The following is a 13,639-nucleotide window of genomic DNA, read 5'->3' on the forward strand; positions in this document are numbered from 1 at the left end:
TGTGTGTGTGTGTGTGTGTGTGTGTGTGTGTGTGTGTGTGTGTGTGTTGGAAAGAAACCAAGAAAGACACCTGATGTCAGCTTCTGACCTCCACAAACATATAAGCACACATGTACACACAACTGCACGTGTGTGTACTCACACACATGCAAACTCTCATGCAAACTTGCAGTTACACAACGCACACACACACACACACACACAGGAAAGGACTCCCCATTCTGGAAATCAACTCAGGGAAAGGAAGCAGTCGAATCTTAGGATCCACATCTGCTCAATCTGCTCACTTTCTTCTGGGAAGCCCTGGGAACTCAGGAACACCAATTCAACAAAGGCAGAGAGAGCAAAAGTTAACAGTTTATTGAGCACTCCCCATGTATGCAGTACTTCTGGGGCCATTTTGTTTTTGTTGTTTCATTTAATTAGCTTACCTTGTATGAGTAAGTGTATGTGTGTGTATGAATGAATGAATGTATGTATGTATGTGTGTCATGACATGGGTGAAGGTCAGACAGAGGACAAGTACCTTGTTTGAGGCAGGGTCAGTGTTCAGTACTGTATGTGCCAGGCTCTCTTCTCTGAGCTTTTGAGAAGTTTCACCTGTCCCCATCCCTATCTTTCTTTTGGAGTGGTTAAAGGTTTGTAGGCTTCAGGACATGGATTCTGGGGATTTGAATCAAGTCTTTACACTTGCATAGCAGGCCTTTTACCAACTGAACCATCTTTCTAGCATGTTTTTATATATTTAAGACATAGTTTCCAGGGCTTCAAAGAGAAACCCTGTCTTGAAAAAGAAGAATCCTGCCAGGCAGTAGTGGCACACGCCTTTAATCCCAGCACTCAGGAGGCCGAGGCAGGCGGATTTCTGAGTTCCAGGCCAGCCTGGTCTACAGAGTGAGTTCCCAGACACATCCAGGGCTACACAGAGAAACCCTGTCTCAAAACAACAAAAAAAGACATTGTTTCATTATGTAGCCTTGATTGTATATTGATTGATTATGTAGCCTACATTGCTCTCTATGTAGATCAGGCTAGCTTCAAACTCATAGCTCCTCCAGCCCCATGTCTGCCTAGACACTGCTATGCTCCTACCTTGATGATCATGGACTGAACCTTTGAACCTTTGAACCTGTGAGCCAACCCCAATTAAATGCTGTCCTTTATAAGAGTCGCCTTGGTCATGGTGTCTTTTCACCGCAGTAAGACCCTAACTAAGATACTGGAGTACCCATGTTCCTGTAAGTAACCACAGACCCAGGCTCTATAAGCAAGTCCCATAAACTCATTGGTCCCCACAGGCCCACAAGGAGTGACACTTTTAGGTAATGTGGCTTTGCTGGAGTAGATCTGTGTATGTAAAAGCCAGAGGTCAACATCAGGTGATATTCCTCAGGGGATGTCCACCATGTTTTTTTTTAAAGTCTCTAATTGGCCTAGGACTCACTAATTAAGGTAGCTTGGCTCACCAGAGAGCTCCAGAGATCGGCTTGTCTCTGCCTCCCTAGTACTGGGATAACAAACCCAGGCTACAATGCTCAGTTTCTTACATAGATTCTAGGCATGGACCTCAGGTCTTCAAGCTTGCACAGCAAGCATTTTATGAACTGAACCATCTCCCTAGCTCCACTGATAAACACGCCAGTTACTTGAGTGCACATGTGTCTGTCTGTCTGTCTGTGTGTGTGTGTGTGTGTATGTATATACATGCTAATATATACATACTAAATACTATATGTGTGTATACAAGCATATATATACATGCATATATATATATACACTAAATACTAAATACTATATATATGTGTGTGTGTACATGCTAATATATACATACTAATTACTATATATGTGTTGTATACATGCATATATATATGCATACACACATGCACACACACACTATATATATATATATATATATATATATATATATATATATATACACACACACACACTTTTTGTCTTTGTACCCAAATAAAGGAGTACCCAAAGAGGTCAGAAGAGGGTGTTGGATCCCCTAGAAATGGAGTTACGACAGTTATGAACTGTCCAACATTGGTATTGGGAACTAAACTCCTATCTCTAAAAGAGCAGCAGGTCCTTTTACCAATGAGCCATTCCTCCAACATCAGTATTTGGCTTTTTTTCTCTAGCATATTAACCTCTCTGACTCTCTCAGTGACTAGACCTCCTGACCCTAGACTAGTAGAATATCACTCAACCCAGAGAGAAATGGGGACAAAAGCCTGGCTACTAATGGCCACTACTCACCTCTGTGAATCCAAAGCCCGGATGACAGTTGAGAGCAGCCGGCCATCCCGTGAAGTCACTTGTGCTACATATTGAGGTGGCCCAAGCCCTGTGGCCTCTACAACCTTGGAAAAGGCAGGGCTGCTAGAACAGTCACATAGGGAGCCAGGGAGGTGGCAACAGTCACCTGTCGTCATGGCCACAGGGAGCCTCCTGTCCTCAGGGCCTGAGGCCCATGGTCCCAGAAACCTGGGAGGGAGGGGGCAGAGAGATCAAAGGCAAAATTAGTGAGTCACAACAGCAGTTTTGTTTCCTCTTTTTTTTTTTTTAAGGTATGTATGTGTTTATGTTCATGTGCTTGCAAGTATGTGTGTGAGAGTGCAAGTGAACATGTGCAAAGGTACATTAGTAGAGATCAGAGGCAGGAGAATACCCTTGTCTTCCACCTTGCCTGAGACAGAGTCTCTTTTTTTGTGCTAGGTACACCAGACCAGCTCACACCCAGCTGTCCCCTCCTCCCACTTCACAGTATGAGGACTAGGACTGCACAGAAGGCTTATTGTGCCTTACTTTGCATGGGTTCAGGGGATGTAAACTAAAGTTTCTGTAGGTAGCATCTACCCACAGGGTGGGGTCCCCAGCCTGAGTCCCTCTTTTGATCTGTTTTACTTTATGTTTATCTGTATGGGTATTTTGCCTGCACATCTGTCTGTAAACTACTGCCTGGTGCCTGCAGAGACCTCCTGACACTGGAGTACACATGGTTGCTAGCCACCATGTGGTTGCTGGGAATTGAATCCAGGTCCTAAGGAAGAGCAACCAGTGCTCTTAACCTCCAAGCCATTGCCACAGCCTCTGAGCTCATTCTGTAGCATAGGCTAGCCTGGAAATGAATATCTAAGCCTTCTGAATGCTAGATTACAGATCATGCCTGGCTCTTGAGTCTGTCTTGTCAGAGATTGTGAAGATTATTTGCCTGTCAAACTGACACACTCAAGACTCACCTGGGAAGGGGCTCTCAATGTGTGTGTACATGCTCTCAATGAGGAATTGTCTAGACTAGGTTGGGATATAACCATGTGCCCATGGGAGACATTTTTTTTTCGTTTTAAATTATGTTTGTTTTGTGTGTAATATGTATATGTATGTAGATGTGTATGTTCCAGAGCATGCATGTGAGAGTCTGAAGATAGCTTGCAGAACTCAGTTCTCTTCTTCCACAATATGGGTCCTAGGAGTTGATCTCAAATCAAGGTTGAAGACCAGTTGCTCTGTCCCCGGTTCCCAAGGAGAGGCTACAGGAGATAATGAACACCTTAGGTAGCCATTCTCGTCTGCCTTGGGTAGCTTTGGTGGGATTCTGCTCTCTGAAACATCTGGAGTCTCTCCTATCTAGGGATTTTCTTAATTGGTTACTTGAGGTGGGAAGACCCACCCTGGATGTAGGTAGGCTACACACTGGACTGAACAAAAAGGGCAGAGTGAGCTGGGCACTAGCCTACATAGATTGTTCTCTGTTCCTGGTTATAGATTGATATGATGAATGCCCTCTAGCTCTTGCCACTGTGACTTCTCTGAAGTGATAGCCTGGAACTGTGAGCTAAAATAAACCCTTTCCTCTCCTCTGTGATGGTTTATAGATGCTCAGCCCTGGGAATAGCATTATTAGAAGGTGTGGCCCTGTTGGATTAGGTGTGGACTTGTTGGAGTAGGTGTGTCACTGTGGGTGTGGGCTTTAATACCCTCATCCTAGCTAACTGAAAGTCAGTATTCTGCTAGCAGCCTTCAGATGAAGATGCAGGGCTCTCAGCTCGTCTTGCACCATGCCTGCCTAGATGCTGCCATGCTCCCACCTTGATAATAATGGACTGAACCTCTGAACCTGTAAGCCAGCCCCAATTAAGCATTGTTCTTTCTATGACTTGCCTTGGTCATGGTATCTGTTCACAGCAGTAAAACCGTAAGACATCCTTTAAGTTGCTTTTGTCCTGGCAACAGAAATAACAGTACAACAGAACTCTAAGACTATGGGCAAAGACTTGACTCTTTGAATCTTTGCATTTGTAAAATGTAGGTAGGTGAGAACTCTACAAGTTGATGTATACAACTTAGGCAGGCATAGAAGACAGCTGGGGCTTGTGTTGGATTTTCTCTCATTCTTCTAAAAAAAGGCAGGCATGGCCCCACTTCAAATTCCTACAAACCAGTCTCCAAGTCACATTTTCACATAGAGGAACATTGATTGAAAGTGACTGCACACCTGTGTGCCATGCCCTTTGCTCAGTTTTTTACACAGCTAGAATCACCCTATTCTAGCTAAAACCGGATCCTTGAGACTGCGCTCAAACCATATTAAGCTATCGTTAGTGAAAGCAGAATGCATCTAGAGAGGCTCAAGCATGACTCAGAGGTAGAGTACCTACCAAGAATCCAGTGAGGGCCTGAGACATATAAAGCACTGCCCTAGCAGTGAGAGGGTTCAATTCCCAACACACACACACACACACACACACACACACACACACACCCCTGGGATGGGTGGGAGATGAAGGAAACTAGAAATTTAATGTTTTGCACCAGAATGGTGAGTCACTCAGGCCCACTGTGCAGGCCTCTGTCCAACTGTGCACTCTGAGAGACCTCAGTTCATCTAGGAAATGACACTTTTGTGACCCTAGAAGACGAGTTGCTCTGTCCTCAGTTCTCAAGGAGAGGCTACAGGAGATAATGAACACCTTAGGTAGCAGCCATTCTCGTCTGCTTTGGGTAGCTTTGGTGGGATTCTGCCCTCTGCCTCAGGGTCTACTCAGCAAAAGAGAACCCTATGAAGACTGGTCCTCTTCTCCAGAGTAGCATGACCAGGATTCTAGCTTCTCGGTTGGTATAAACCACTTCGATGAATATTCTCTCCTTCCTAGGAGTAGGAAGAGACCTGTCTTACTAGGCAAGCACCCTATCATTAAGCTATACTCCCAGCTCCTCCACCACCACCACATACACACTTTAAAACCTTTTTTTTTAAATTTTTATTAATTTTATATTACACTCATTTATGGAGGAGGGAGTGGATGCCGTATAGAGTACATCTGAATGTCAGTTCTCTCCTATCAAGTAAGTCTTGGAGGCTCAAACTCAGGTCATCAGGCTTGATAGCCTACGAACTACCTCACCGACTTATAATGTTTTAATTTTGGACAGAGTATCGCCAAGCTACTTAAGCCCACATGGTCTGACACTTGCTCTGTGGCCAGGCAAACCTTGAACTTGAGACTCTCCTGCTTCAGCTCTTCAAATGACTGAGGTCATAGGAGTGGACCATCAGGCACGACTCTCCTGAGAAACCCATGAAGGTAAGAGAAGGCTCTTTAGGCACCAATACAGAGCTAAAGATCATTGGTTTCAATTTGTCCAACATCCAGGACTCTTATCTCTAAGAGTTAAACCCAGAGCCCACAGCAACCCTAATAGTATTTGTAAATTCCAACTGATAGGGCCAGCCTGGCCCACAGTCAACTCTTACCAGCACTGCCTGTGAAAATCAGAGACCCAAAGACATGGAAAACAAATTGTTACCTGACTTTTTACACTCAGTCTGTTAACAAATCAACTCATCCCTGAAGAGCTCAGCTAAAAAACCCAGCACAACCTCCTAGGCCTCTATAGGTGATCCAGGGGTCAGATAAGCAAGTATCAACCAAAGTCAGACATAGCCAGGAGGAAGGCTGCGAGCCAGAGATAACAGCTACAGGGCATCGGCCAGGCCTGCCTTGTTGTGGACAGTGATGCTCCTTTAAGCAGAGTGTACAACTGAGAGGTCAGTGGGGGAAGCACTGGGCCCTCCAAGAGAATGCACGCAGAAATGAGTCCACCTCAACCTCTGATGATGGTCTGTTTTACATTCTTTCCTCTCTCCCCACACCCCTTCTTTTCTTTTCTTTTCTTTTCTTTTCTTTTCTTTTCTCTTCTCTTCTTTTTTTTTTTTTTTTTGAGACAGGGTTTCTCTGTGTAGCCCTGGCTATCCTGGAACTCACTCTGTGGACCAGGCTGGCTTCAAACTCAGAAATCCACCTGCCTCTGCCTCCCAAGTGCTGGGATTAAAGGACTGCGCCACCAGTGCCCGACTTCTTTTCTTCTTAAAGAAAAGATTTCTAGGCTGACCTAGAACTCACTGTATAGCCAAAGATGACTTTTAACTATCATTTTTTTAGTGTTTTTAAATTTTATTATTTGTATTTTATGTGCATGGGCATTTTGCCTGTGTGTAACTACGTGCACCTCTTCTAGTGCCTGTGAAGCAAGAAGAGGGCATCAGATCCCCTGGAACTGGAGTTGCAGGTGGTTGTGACCACCATGTGGATACTGGGAATTAAATCCAGGTCCTCTGGAAGAGCAGCCAGTGCTCGTAACCCTGAGCCATCTCTGAAGTCCCAACCTTGAACTCTTGGTCTTTGCACCTTTTCCTTCCAAACACTGCCATTTTGGGAATGCCACATTGCTGTATGTAGTTCCGGGGCTAGAACCCAGGGCTTTGTGCATGCTAGGTGAACACTCTACCAACTGAACTACACCCCCAGTGCTCGCTCACCCGCTCGCTGTCTCTCTGTCTCTCTCAGTCTTTCGCTCTCTTTTCCTGGTAACAAGGTCTCACTATACAGCTCAGGCTGGAACTCCTGATTCTCCCACCTCTGCCTTCCAAATACTAGCTGATAAGAGACCTTAGTATTTATACAAACAACTGAGCATTACAGGAATCATCACAACCCCTTACTTTATCTACTACTGAAGGGGAAATCCATCAATATTAGTAAATCTGCTCACATCAGTCCTAAATTATAACGTATTAACAGCAATGCCGGGAAGGTAGCACATGCCTGTGATTCCCGCACTCTAGACACTGAGGCAAGAGGATCAACAGTTCAAGCTTATTTGGGCTACAGAGAGCGGGAGGCCAGGTGGGGTTACAAGAAGAGACCCTGCATCGAAAACCAAAACAAACATCAGCAGGTAAAATGGCTCGGCAGGTTAAGGCATTGATGACTGAATTCTAGTCCCAGACCACACGGTGGAAAGAGAGAAAACACACACACACACACACTATAATAGGTTTCAAATAAACAATAATAGCAGCAAAAATGTATTAAACACTGCACACTAAGGCTGGAGTAGTGGCTTAGTTGGTAGAATGCTTATCTAGCATTTACAGAGCACTGGGTTGCTTCTCCCCATGACATTGTCATTCCAGCACTCAGGCAATCAGGTAACAGGATCACAAGGTCAAGGGCACCCTCAGCTATATATTGAATTTGAGGACAGCCTGGGCTACATGAGACACTCTCTCCAAAATAAATAATGCACACAAAATATTAGATGATCAAGCTATCTAAGTTCAAACTTCAAGGAATTGCTGTGAAGTGTCTCCTTCAAAGGTAACATCCCTCTTAGGCCAATCTGGCTAAAAGGACACACAATTCACTTACGGCATAGGGTCCTCTCTGAAATGTTTTATTTGTTAATAGACCTGTCATGCGCATCTTCATGCTCGCCAGTGAATTCTGGAAAAGAGGGACCTTGTTGTACATTTTTCCTGCTGTCCTCAGCACCCAGCCCTAGATCTGGACGGCGTGACTGCATGGAGCCTTGCCGAATGCATTCCTTACTTCCAACTCTGTAACCAATTGGGAGACCTAAGACTCAGAGGCTGCCCTGCCCGTCTCTGTGATGAAAAACAGTTCTAGGACTACTGTGATGGATTTCATCAGGTCTTCACAACAAAACTATGACTTAAGTCCAGTAATTAGCCTCGCTGATCGAAAAGAGGCCAAAGTTCAGAAAGGACACACAGCTAGCACGGCCAGGATTTAAACTATACAGTGAGTTGTCTGATCCTCAAGAGACATTAGGGGTTTTGTTGTTGTTGTCTCATTTAATTCTATTTGTTATTAATTTTATTTGTTTTGTTTTGTTTTTGGTTTTTCGAGACAGGGTTTCTCTGCATAGCCCTGGCTGTCCTGGAACTCACTCTGTAGACCAGGCTGGCCTCGAACTCAGAAATCCACCTGCCTCTGCCTCCCGAGTGCTGGGACTAAAGGCGTACGCCACCACACCTGGCTGTTATTAATTTTATTATGTTTTATTAATTTTATTTTACATGTATGAGTGTTCTACTTACACGCACGTATGTCCAGTGGGTGCTTGAAGAGGCCAGAAGAGGCAAATTGCATCTTAGTGATCTGGAGTTACAGACGGCTGTGAGCCACCATGTATGTTCTGGGAACTGACCCCAGATTCTCTGTAAGAGCAGCGAGAATTCTTAACCACCTCCAGCTCCGAGTTTTTGTTCCTTTGTTTGCTTTCCTTTTGAGACAATGCTTCATTACATAACCCATACTGGCCTTGAACTCTTAGTGATTCTCCTGCCTCAGCCTCCAGCCTGCTAAGATTTCAGGAATATATCATCACACTCAGATTCTTTTTTTTTTTTTTTTAGATTAATGTATTTAGGGGTTTTTGTTGTTGCTGTTGTTGAAGGAATAAGCCAATAAGAAATAGGAGTAAGGGGTGCTGGTGAGATGGCTCAGCGGTTAAGAGCACTGACTGCTCTTCCAAAGGTCCTGAGTTCAAATCCCAGCAACCACATGGTGGCTCACAACCATCCGTAATAAGATCTGACTCCCTCTTCTGGAGTGTCTAAGGACAGCTGCACTGTACTTACATATAATAAATAAATAAATAAATAAATAAATAAAAGAAATAGGAGTAAGGTACGCATGTGAGCACCTTACCAGTGTCTTCATCACTAAAGCAAATGTTTCTCCCTCCCTCAGCAACCATGAACTGCCCACAGATTCTCAGGAAAGCTTCGTAAGTAACACCTGGCCCTCAAATACGTTAAGTAAAATCTCTGTCACTAAGCTACAGTCCACCTTTTTTTTCACCTAGAATGGTATAGACCTTATGGCTATGTGATTCTGGTTGTACCCAAACCTGCAGCAGGCATCCTGCCTCATTTGCCTCATTCTCCTGAGAGCCTGGGCTGACTATAGACATGTGCCACCAAGAACAGCTTCCAGAGATTTCCTTCTTTCTCTCCTTTACTCTTTCTTTCTTTGTGTTTAAAGGCTGGTAAGATGGTTCCGTGGGAAAAGGTACAAGCCACCACCAAGTCTGATGACTTGAGTTTAATCCCCAGAACCCAACCAGTAGGAGGAACTAACTCCCAAAGCTGTCTTCTGATCTCTACGCATGCTGCCATGGGTGAGGGCTCACAAACTCACACGTAAACAAAACAAACAAATGGATAAATGTTAATAACACAATCGTGGGCTAGAGAAATGGGCCAGCAGTTAAGACTATTTACTGCCCTTGCAGAGAACCCAGGTTTGGTTCCCAGTACACATGTGGTGGCTCACAACTGCCAATGACTCCAGTTCCAGGGGATCGAGCACTTTCTTCTGACCTCTGAGGGCTCTTACATAATAAACATAAACTCACAGAGGCACACATACATTAAAAAAAAAAAAATGGTATGGCGGCACACAAGCTTAGTCCCAGCACTTGGAAGGCAGAGGCAATCCAATCTCTAAGTCAGCCTGTTCTCCTTAAGGAGTTCCAGGACAGCCAAATCTACAGAGTAAGACCTCAAAAAGAACAGAAAAAAGAAAAGAGCTAAACAATACCAAAGTTACACTAAATAACCAAGCGGAACCTTGAAGTCTTCCTGCCTCAGCCTCCAGAGCACCTGACCTAACAGGCCTGTACCACCATGCTCCATGCCCTAGGCACTTTATTCTGCCTCTGCCACTGATACTGTATGCTTTGGTTCAAGTTAATTTGCTTTTCTGGGCCTCACTCATCTCTTTCTTACTTTAGGGTGTGTGTGTGTGTGTGTGTTGTTTTTCTTGGCAGTACTGGGATAAAACAAGGGCCTAGTGCATCCTAGGCAAGTACTGAGCTAGACCCCCAGTCCAGGAACTAAGTTCTAATCCCAGAAGCTCTACTTCCTATTTATGTATGGCCTTGGGCAACAGCTTTAACTTCCCTGAACTTCAATTTACTCATTTAGATGAAAGGAATTACTTTTAATACTTCTACCTAGTATGTTTCCCACGAACCACATTAATTCTGACTACAGAGGTTTTTTAAAAAGTGTTTTCCCCAGGCATGGTGGTGCATGCCTTTAATCCCAGCACTCGGGAGGCAGAGGCAGGCGGATTTCTGAGTTCAAGGCCAGCCTGGTCTACAAAGTGAGTTCCAGGACAGCCAGGGCTATACAGAGAAACCCTGTCTCGAAAAACAAAACAAAAAAAGTGTTTTCAATTGTATTTATTTTGCGTGTATTTGTGCATATGTATGTGGTGTATATGCATGCAAGGGTGTGTCTATGGAGTTCAAAAGACAACTTTCTGTTGTCAGTTTTTCTTTCACCATATGAGACCTCAAGACTGAACTCAGACAACAAACACCTTGACCAGCTGAGCTATCTTGGCAGTCCCTGGCTACTGTTTGAAAAACAACATTTTCAGTACAGTGCACTGAGTAGCTTTTTGTGAAGCGCCCCAACTCTTTATAATGTTAATAATCACCCAAACAGAACCGTTATGAAGAGGGTTTCAGAGTGACATTAGCCACTTATTGACCTCCTACTCTATGCCAGACGCTTTTCTCATCAGCCATTTCCTAAATCAGGTTGGCTCCGAGATGACCCACTTTTCCTAAATGGGGAAACCGAGGCTCACAGAGGTTTCTCCTGCGTGGCGAGGCTCGGAGACCTCTCACCAACCTTGAAATGATAATTGAGGTGCCTGCGTCCTGAGCAGGGCTAAGGCCAAGGGTAGCGCCCTATCTGTCCCGCCCGAGTACTCAGCCGGAGGCTCGAACCCGGAACCTGGGAAGCCTGCCTACATACTCGGGTCAGGCCCATTCGCTGTTCCGTGCCTACCTGTTCCGCGGCCGGGCCGGGCGACCGCGCAGGCCCCTCGGTTCTCCCTGGCCCGGGTCCCGGCCCGGCCCGGCCCGTCAGCAGCGGCTTGCTCCGGCTCCGGCGAGCACCTGCGTCCGGGCACCGCCCGCCGAGCCGACAGCACGGCGAACCAATGAAGACTGCCTCTGAGTATCATCTGCCAATCAGCATACACGCCCCGCCCAAGAAGGTGGGGCCTTCAAAATACGGGACGTCCTGGGCGGTCCAGGCCCCGCGGCGCCGCAGCTTCTGGCTCCGCCCCTGCTGCGTTCTGGCTCCACCCCCAAAATGGACCCCGCCTCATCCCGGCTCCTCCCCCATCCCAATCTCTGGCTGTAGACTTGCTGCCAGAGCCTGCAGCAGAACAAAGGCGAGCTTAAGTAAACAACTTCACACTTGCCAAATAACTTCTTTCCGCCTTCTTCTCCGCCTCCCGGCCCCGGTTTGTTTGTTTGTTTGTTGTGGGTTTTTTTTTGTTTTTTTTTTTAATTAATTTATTTATTATATATAAGTACACTGTAGCTGTCTTCAGACACACCAGAAGAGGGAGTCAGATTTCGTTACGGATGGTTGTGAGCCACCATGTGGTTGCTGGGATTTGAACTCTGGACCTTCAGAAGAGCAGTCGGGTGCTCTTACCCACTGAGCCATCTCACAGCCCTGTTGTGTTTTTTTTTTAAAGACAGTTTTAATGTAGATCAGGCTAACCTCGTACTCACTTTGTAGCCAAGGATAACCTCTCTGATCCTCTGGCCTCCACCTTCCCAGTGCTATCCGGAGCTAGAATGGAATCAAGTTTTTCTTCCATGCTAGGCACAAACGGTGTGAACTGAGCTACATTTTTATCACACTTACCAATCCTAGGGTGGATATGATCACATTTTGCAGAAGGAAATCCGCCCAAAGGGGTTAGAGTTCTGTGGAGGAAACTAAAGCCATCATCATTTACTCATCAATTATTCAAGCAAGACATACATTCAAAAAATGGAGCAACAGATGGTAGAAAGAACTATTGAGATGGATCAGCGGGCAAGAGCTCTTGCATGGCAAACATGAGGATCTGAGTTAAAATCCCCAGCATCCACATAAAAGAGCTGAATAGGGCCTCGAACTCCTGTAACCTCAGTGCTGTAGATGGTGTAAACAGGAAGATGGCTGGGGTTTGCTGTCTGCCAATCTAGCACTGGTTTCAGTGAGAGACTTTGCTTTAATACAACACTTAGCAGTACAAAGCCCTGCGCTTGGTCATACATGCCTATAATCCCAGCACCCAGGAGGTTCAAGGTCACCCTCAACTACACGGAAATCGAGGCCAACCATATGAAGGAAAACAAAAAGATCAAAATTCTGTAGGAAGCATTATTATGGTCCAGGCATGTGCAAGACCCTGGGGACACATTAACTAATATAAATATTGTGAGACAAACATTAGCAGCTTTTAATCATTGTGTTTGCTTATTTGTTAGAGACAGGTCTTACTATGTAGCCCAGGTCCTGCCTCACCCTCACAAGCGTAAGACTATAGGCATATGCCACCACAGCCCCACGTTATTAGTCTGAGTTATTACTCTTACAATGCCTGTGATGGAGCCAGCAGCCTGATACAGTGGTAGGTGCCCCACCACTGAGCCACACCTTAAGCTTCATTTTGGTGGTGGTGCTGGTGGTTTATGGTGATGCTGATTTGGTTTGGGTTGGGTTGGGTTTTTGATAGAGGGTTTCCTAAAGCCCAGTGTGGCTTTGAAGTGTATGTACAAGGATGACCTGGAACTCCTGCTTCCAAGTTCTAAGTGTGGGCATGGCTGGCATGAGTCACCCTGCCCAGCTTTAGTAACATTTTTTTTTAATTTGCCCACAGAATATGAACATATAAGAAACAATGTAGAATCACTTTTGTTCAGTTCCAACAGCAACAGTAAAAAGAAGTTTAAAACGTTAGATGTGGTGGCACAGGCCTTTAATCCCAGCCGTCAGAGACAGAAACAGGCAAATCTCTATGAATTGTAGATTCTGTGAGGTAGGCCAGCCTACTTGACACAGCCATAGTGAGCTGTCAGCAGGAAAAAAAAAGCATAAACCTCAGAAATTATAAAGGAGGAATATTTCACTCACCCATGCCTCATAACTATCATACTTTACAAAAATGTTTATTCAAGGATGTTTGCTGAACAATTTTTGCACTTTCTCAGACTGATATCACTCTTGTTATTGTTCACCATCTCCAAGGATATCTCCTCCTCCTTTCGCTCTTACAGTACTCCCCTTGCCTCTACCTCTCTGAAATGCACTTAGTCTGCAGTGGTACACATCTTGCCATCTTGTAGCTCTCCATTATCTGTCTTTCTTTATTTTTGCTTTGTTGTTCTTAGCTGAGACAGGATCTCAGGTGTCCTAGGCTGGCCTCCAATTTGTTGTGTAGCCAAAGAGGGTTGCTCT

General features: G+C 45.1%; 1 protein-coding gene across 3 annotated transcripts in view; it reads right to left on the bottom strand.

The window, feature by feature from the left end:
- March2 (membrane associated ring-CH-type finger 2) overlaps positions 1-11,314 on the bottom strand; it is a 23,922-nt gene extending 12,608 nt beyond the window's left edge. For all 3 annotated transcript variants that reach the window (XM_021185928.2, XM_029471003.1, XM_029471001.1), the window contains exons 1-2: positions 11,183-11,314; positions 2,266-2,493 (exon numbers count right to left, since the gene is read on the bottom strand). In XM_021185928.2, coding sequence (XP_021041587.1) covers positions 2,266-2,441 — 176 coding nt within the window. In that variant the 5' untranslated portion in view covers positions 2,442-2,493; positions 11,183-11,314. The remainder of the gene's footprint in view (positions 1-2,265; positions 2,494-11,182) is intronic.
- Between the last annotated feature and the right edge of the window lie 2,325 nt (positions 11,315-13,639).

This window comes from Mus caroli, chromosome 17, assembly GCF_900094665.2.
Source record: "Mus caroli chromosome 17, CAROLI_EIJ_v1.1, whole genome shotgun sequence".
NCBI classification, from domain to species: Eukaryota; Metazoa; Chordata; class Mammalia; order Rodentia; family Muridae; genus Mus; species Mus caroli.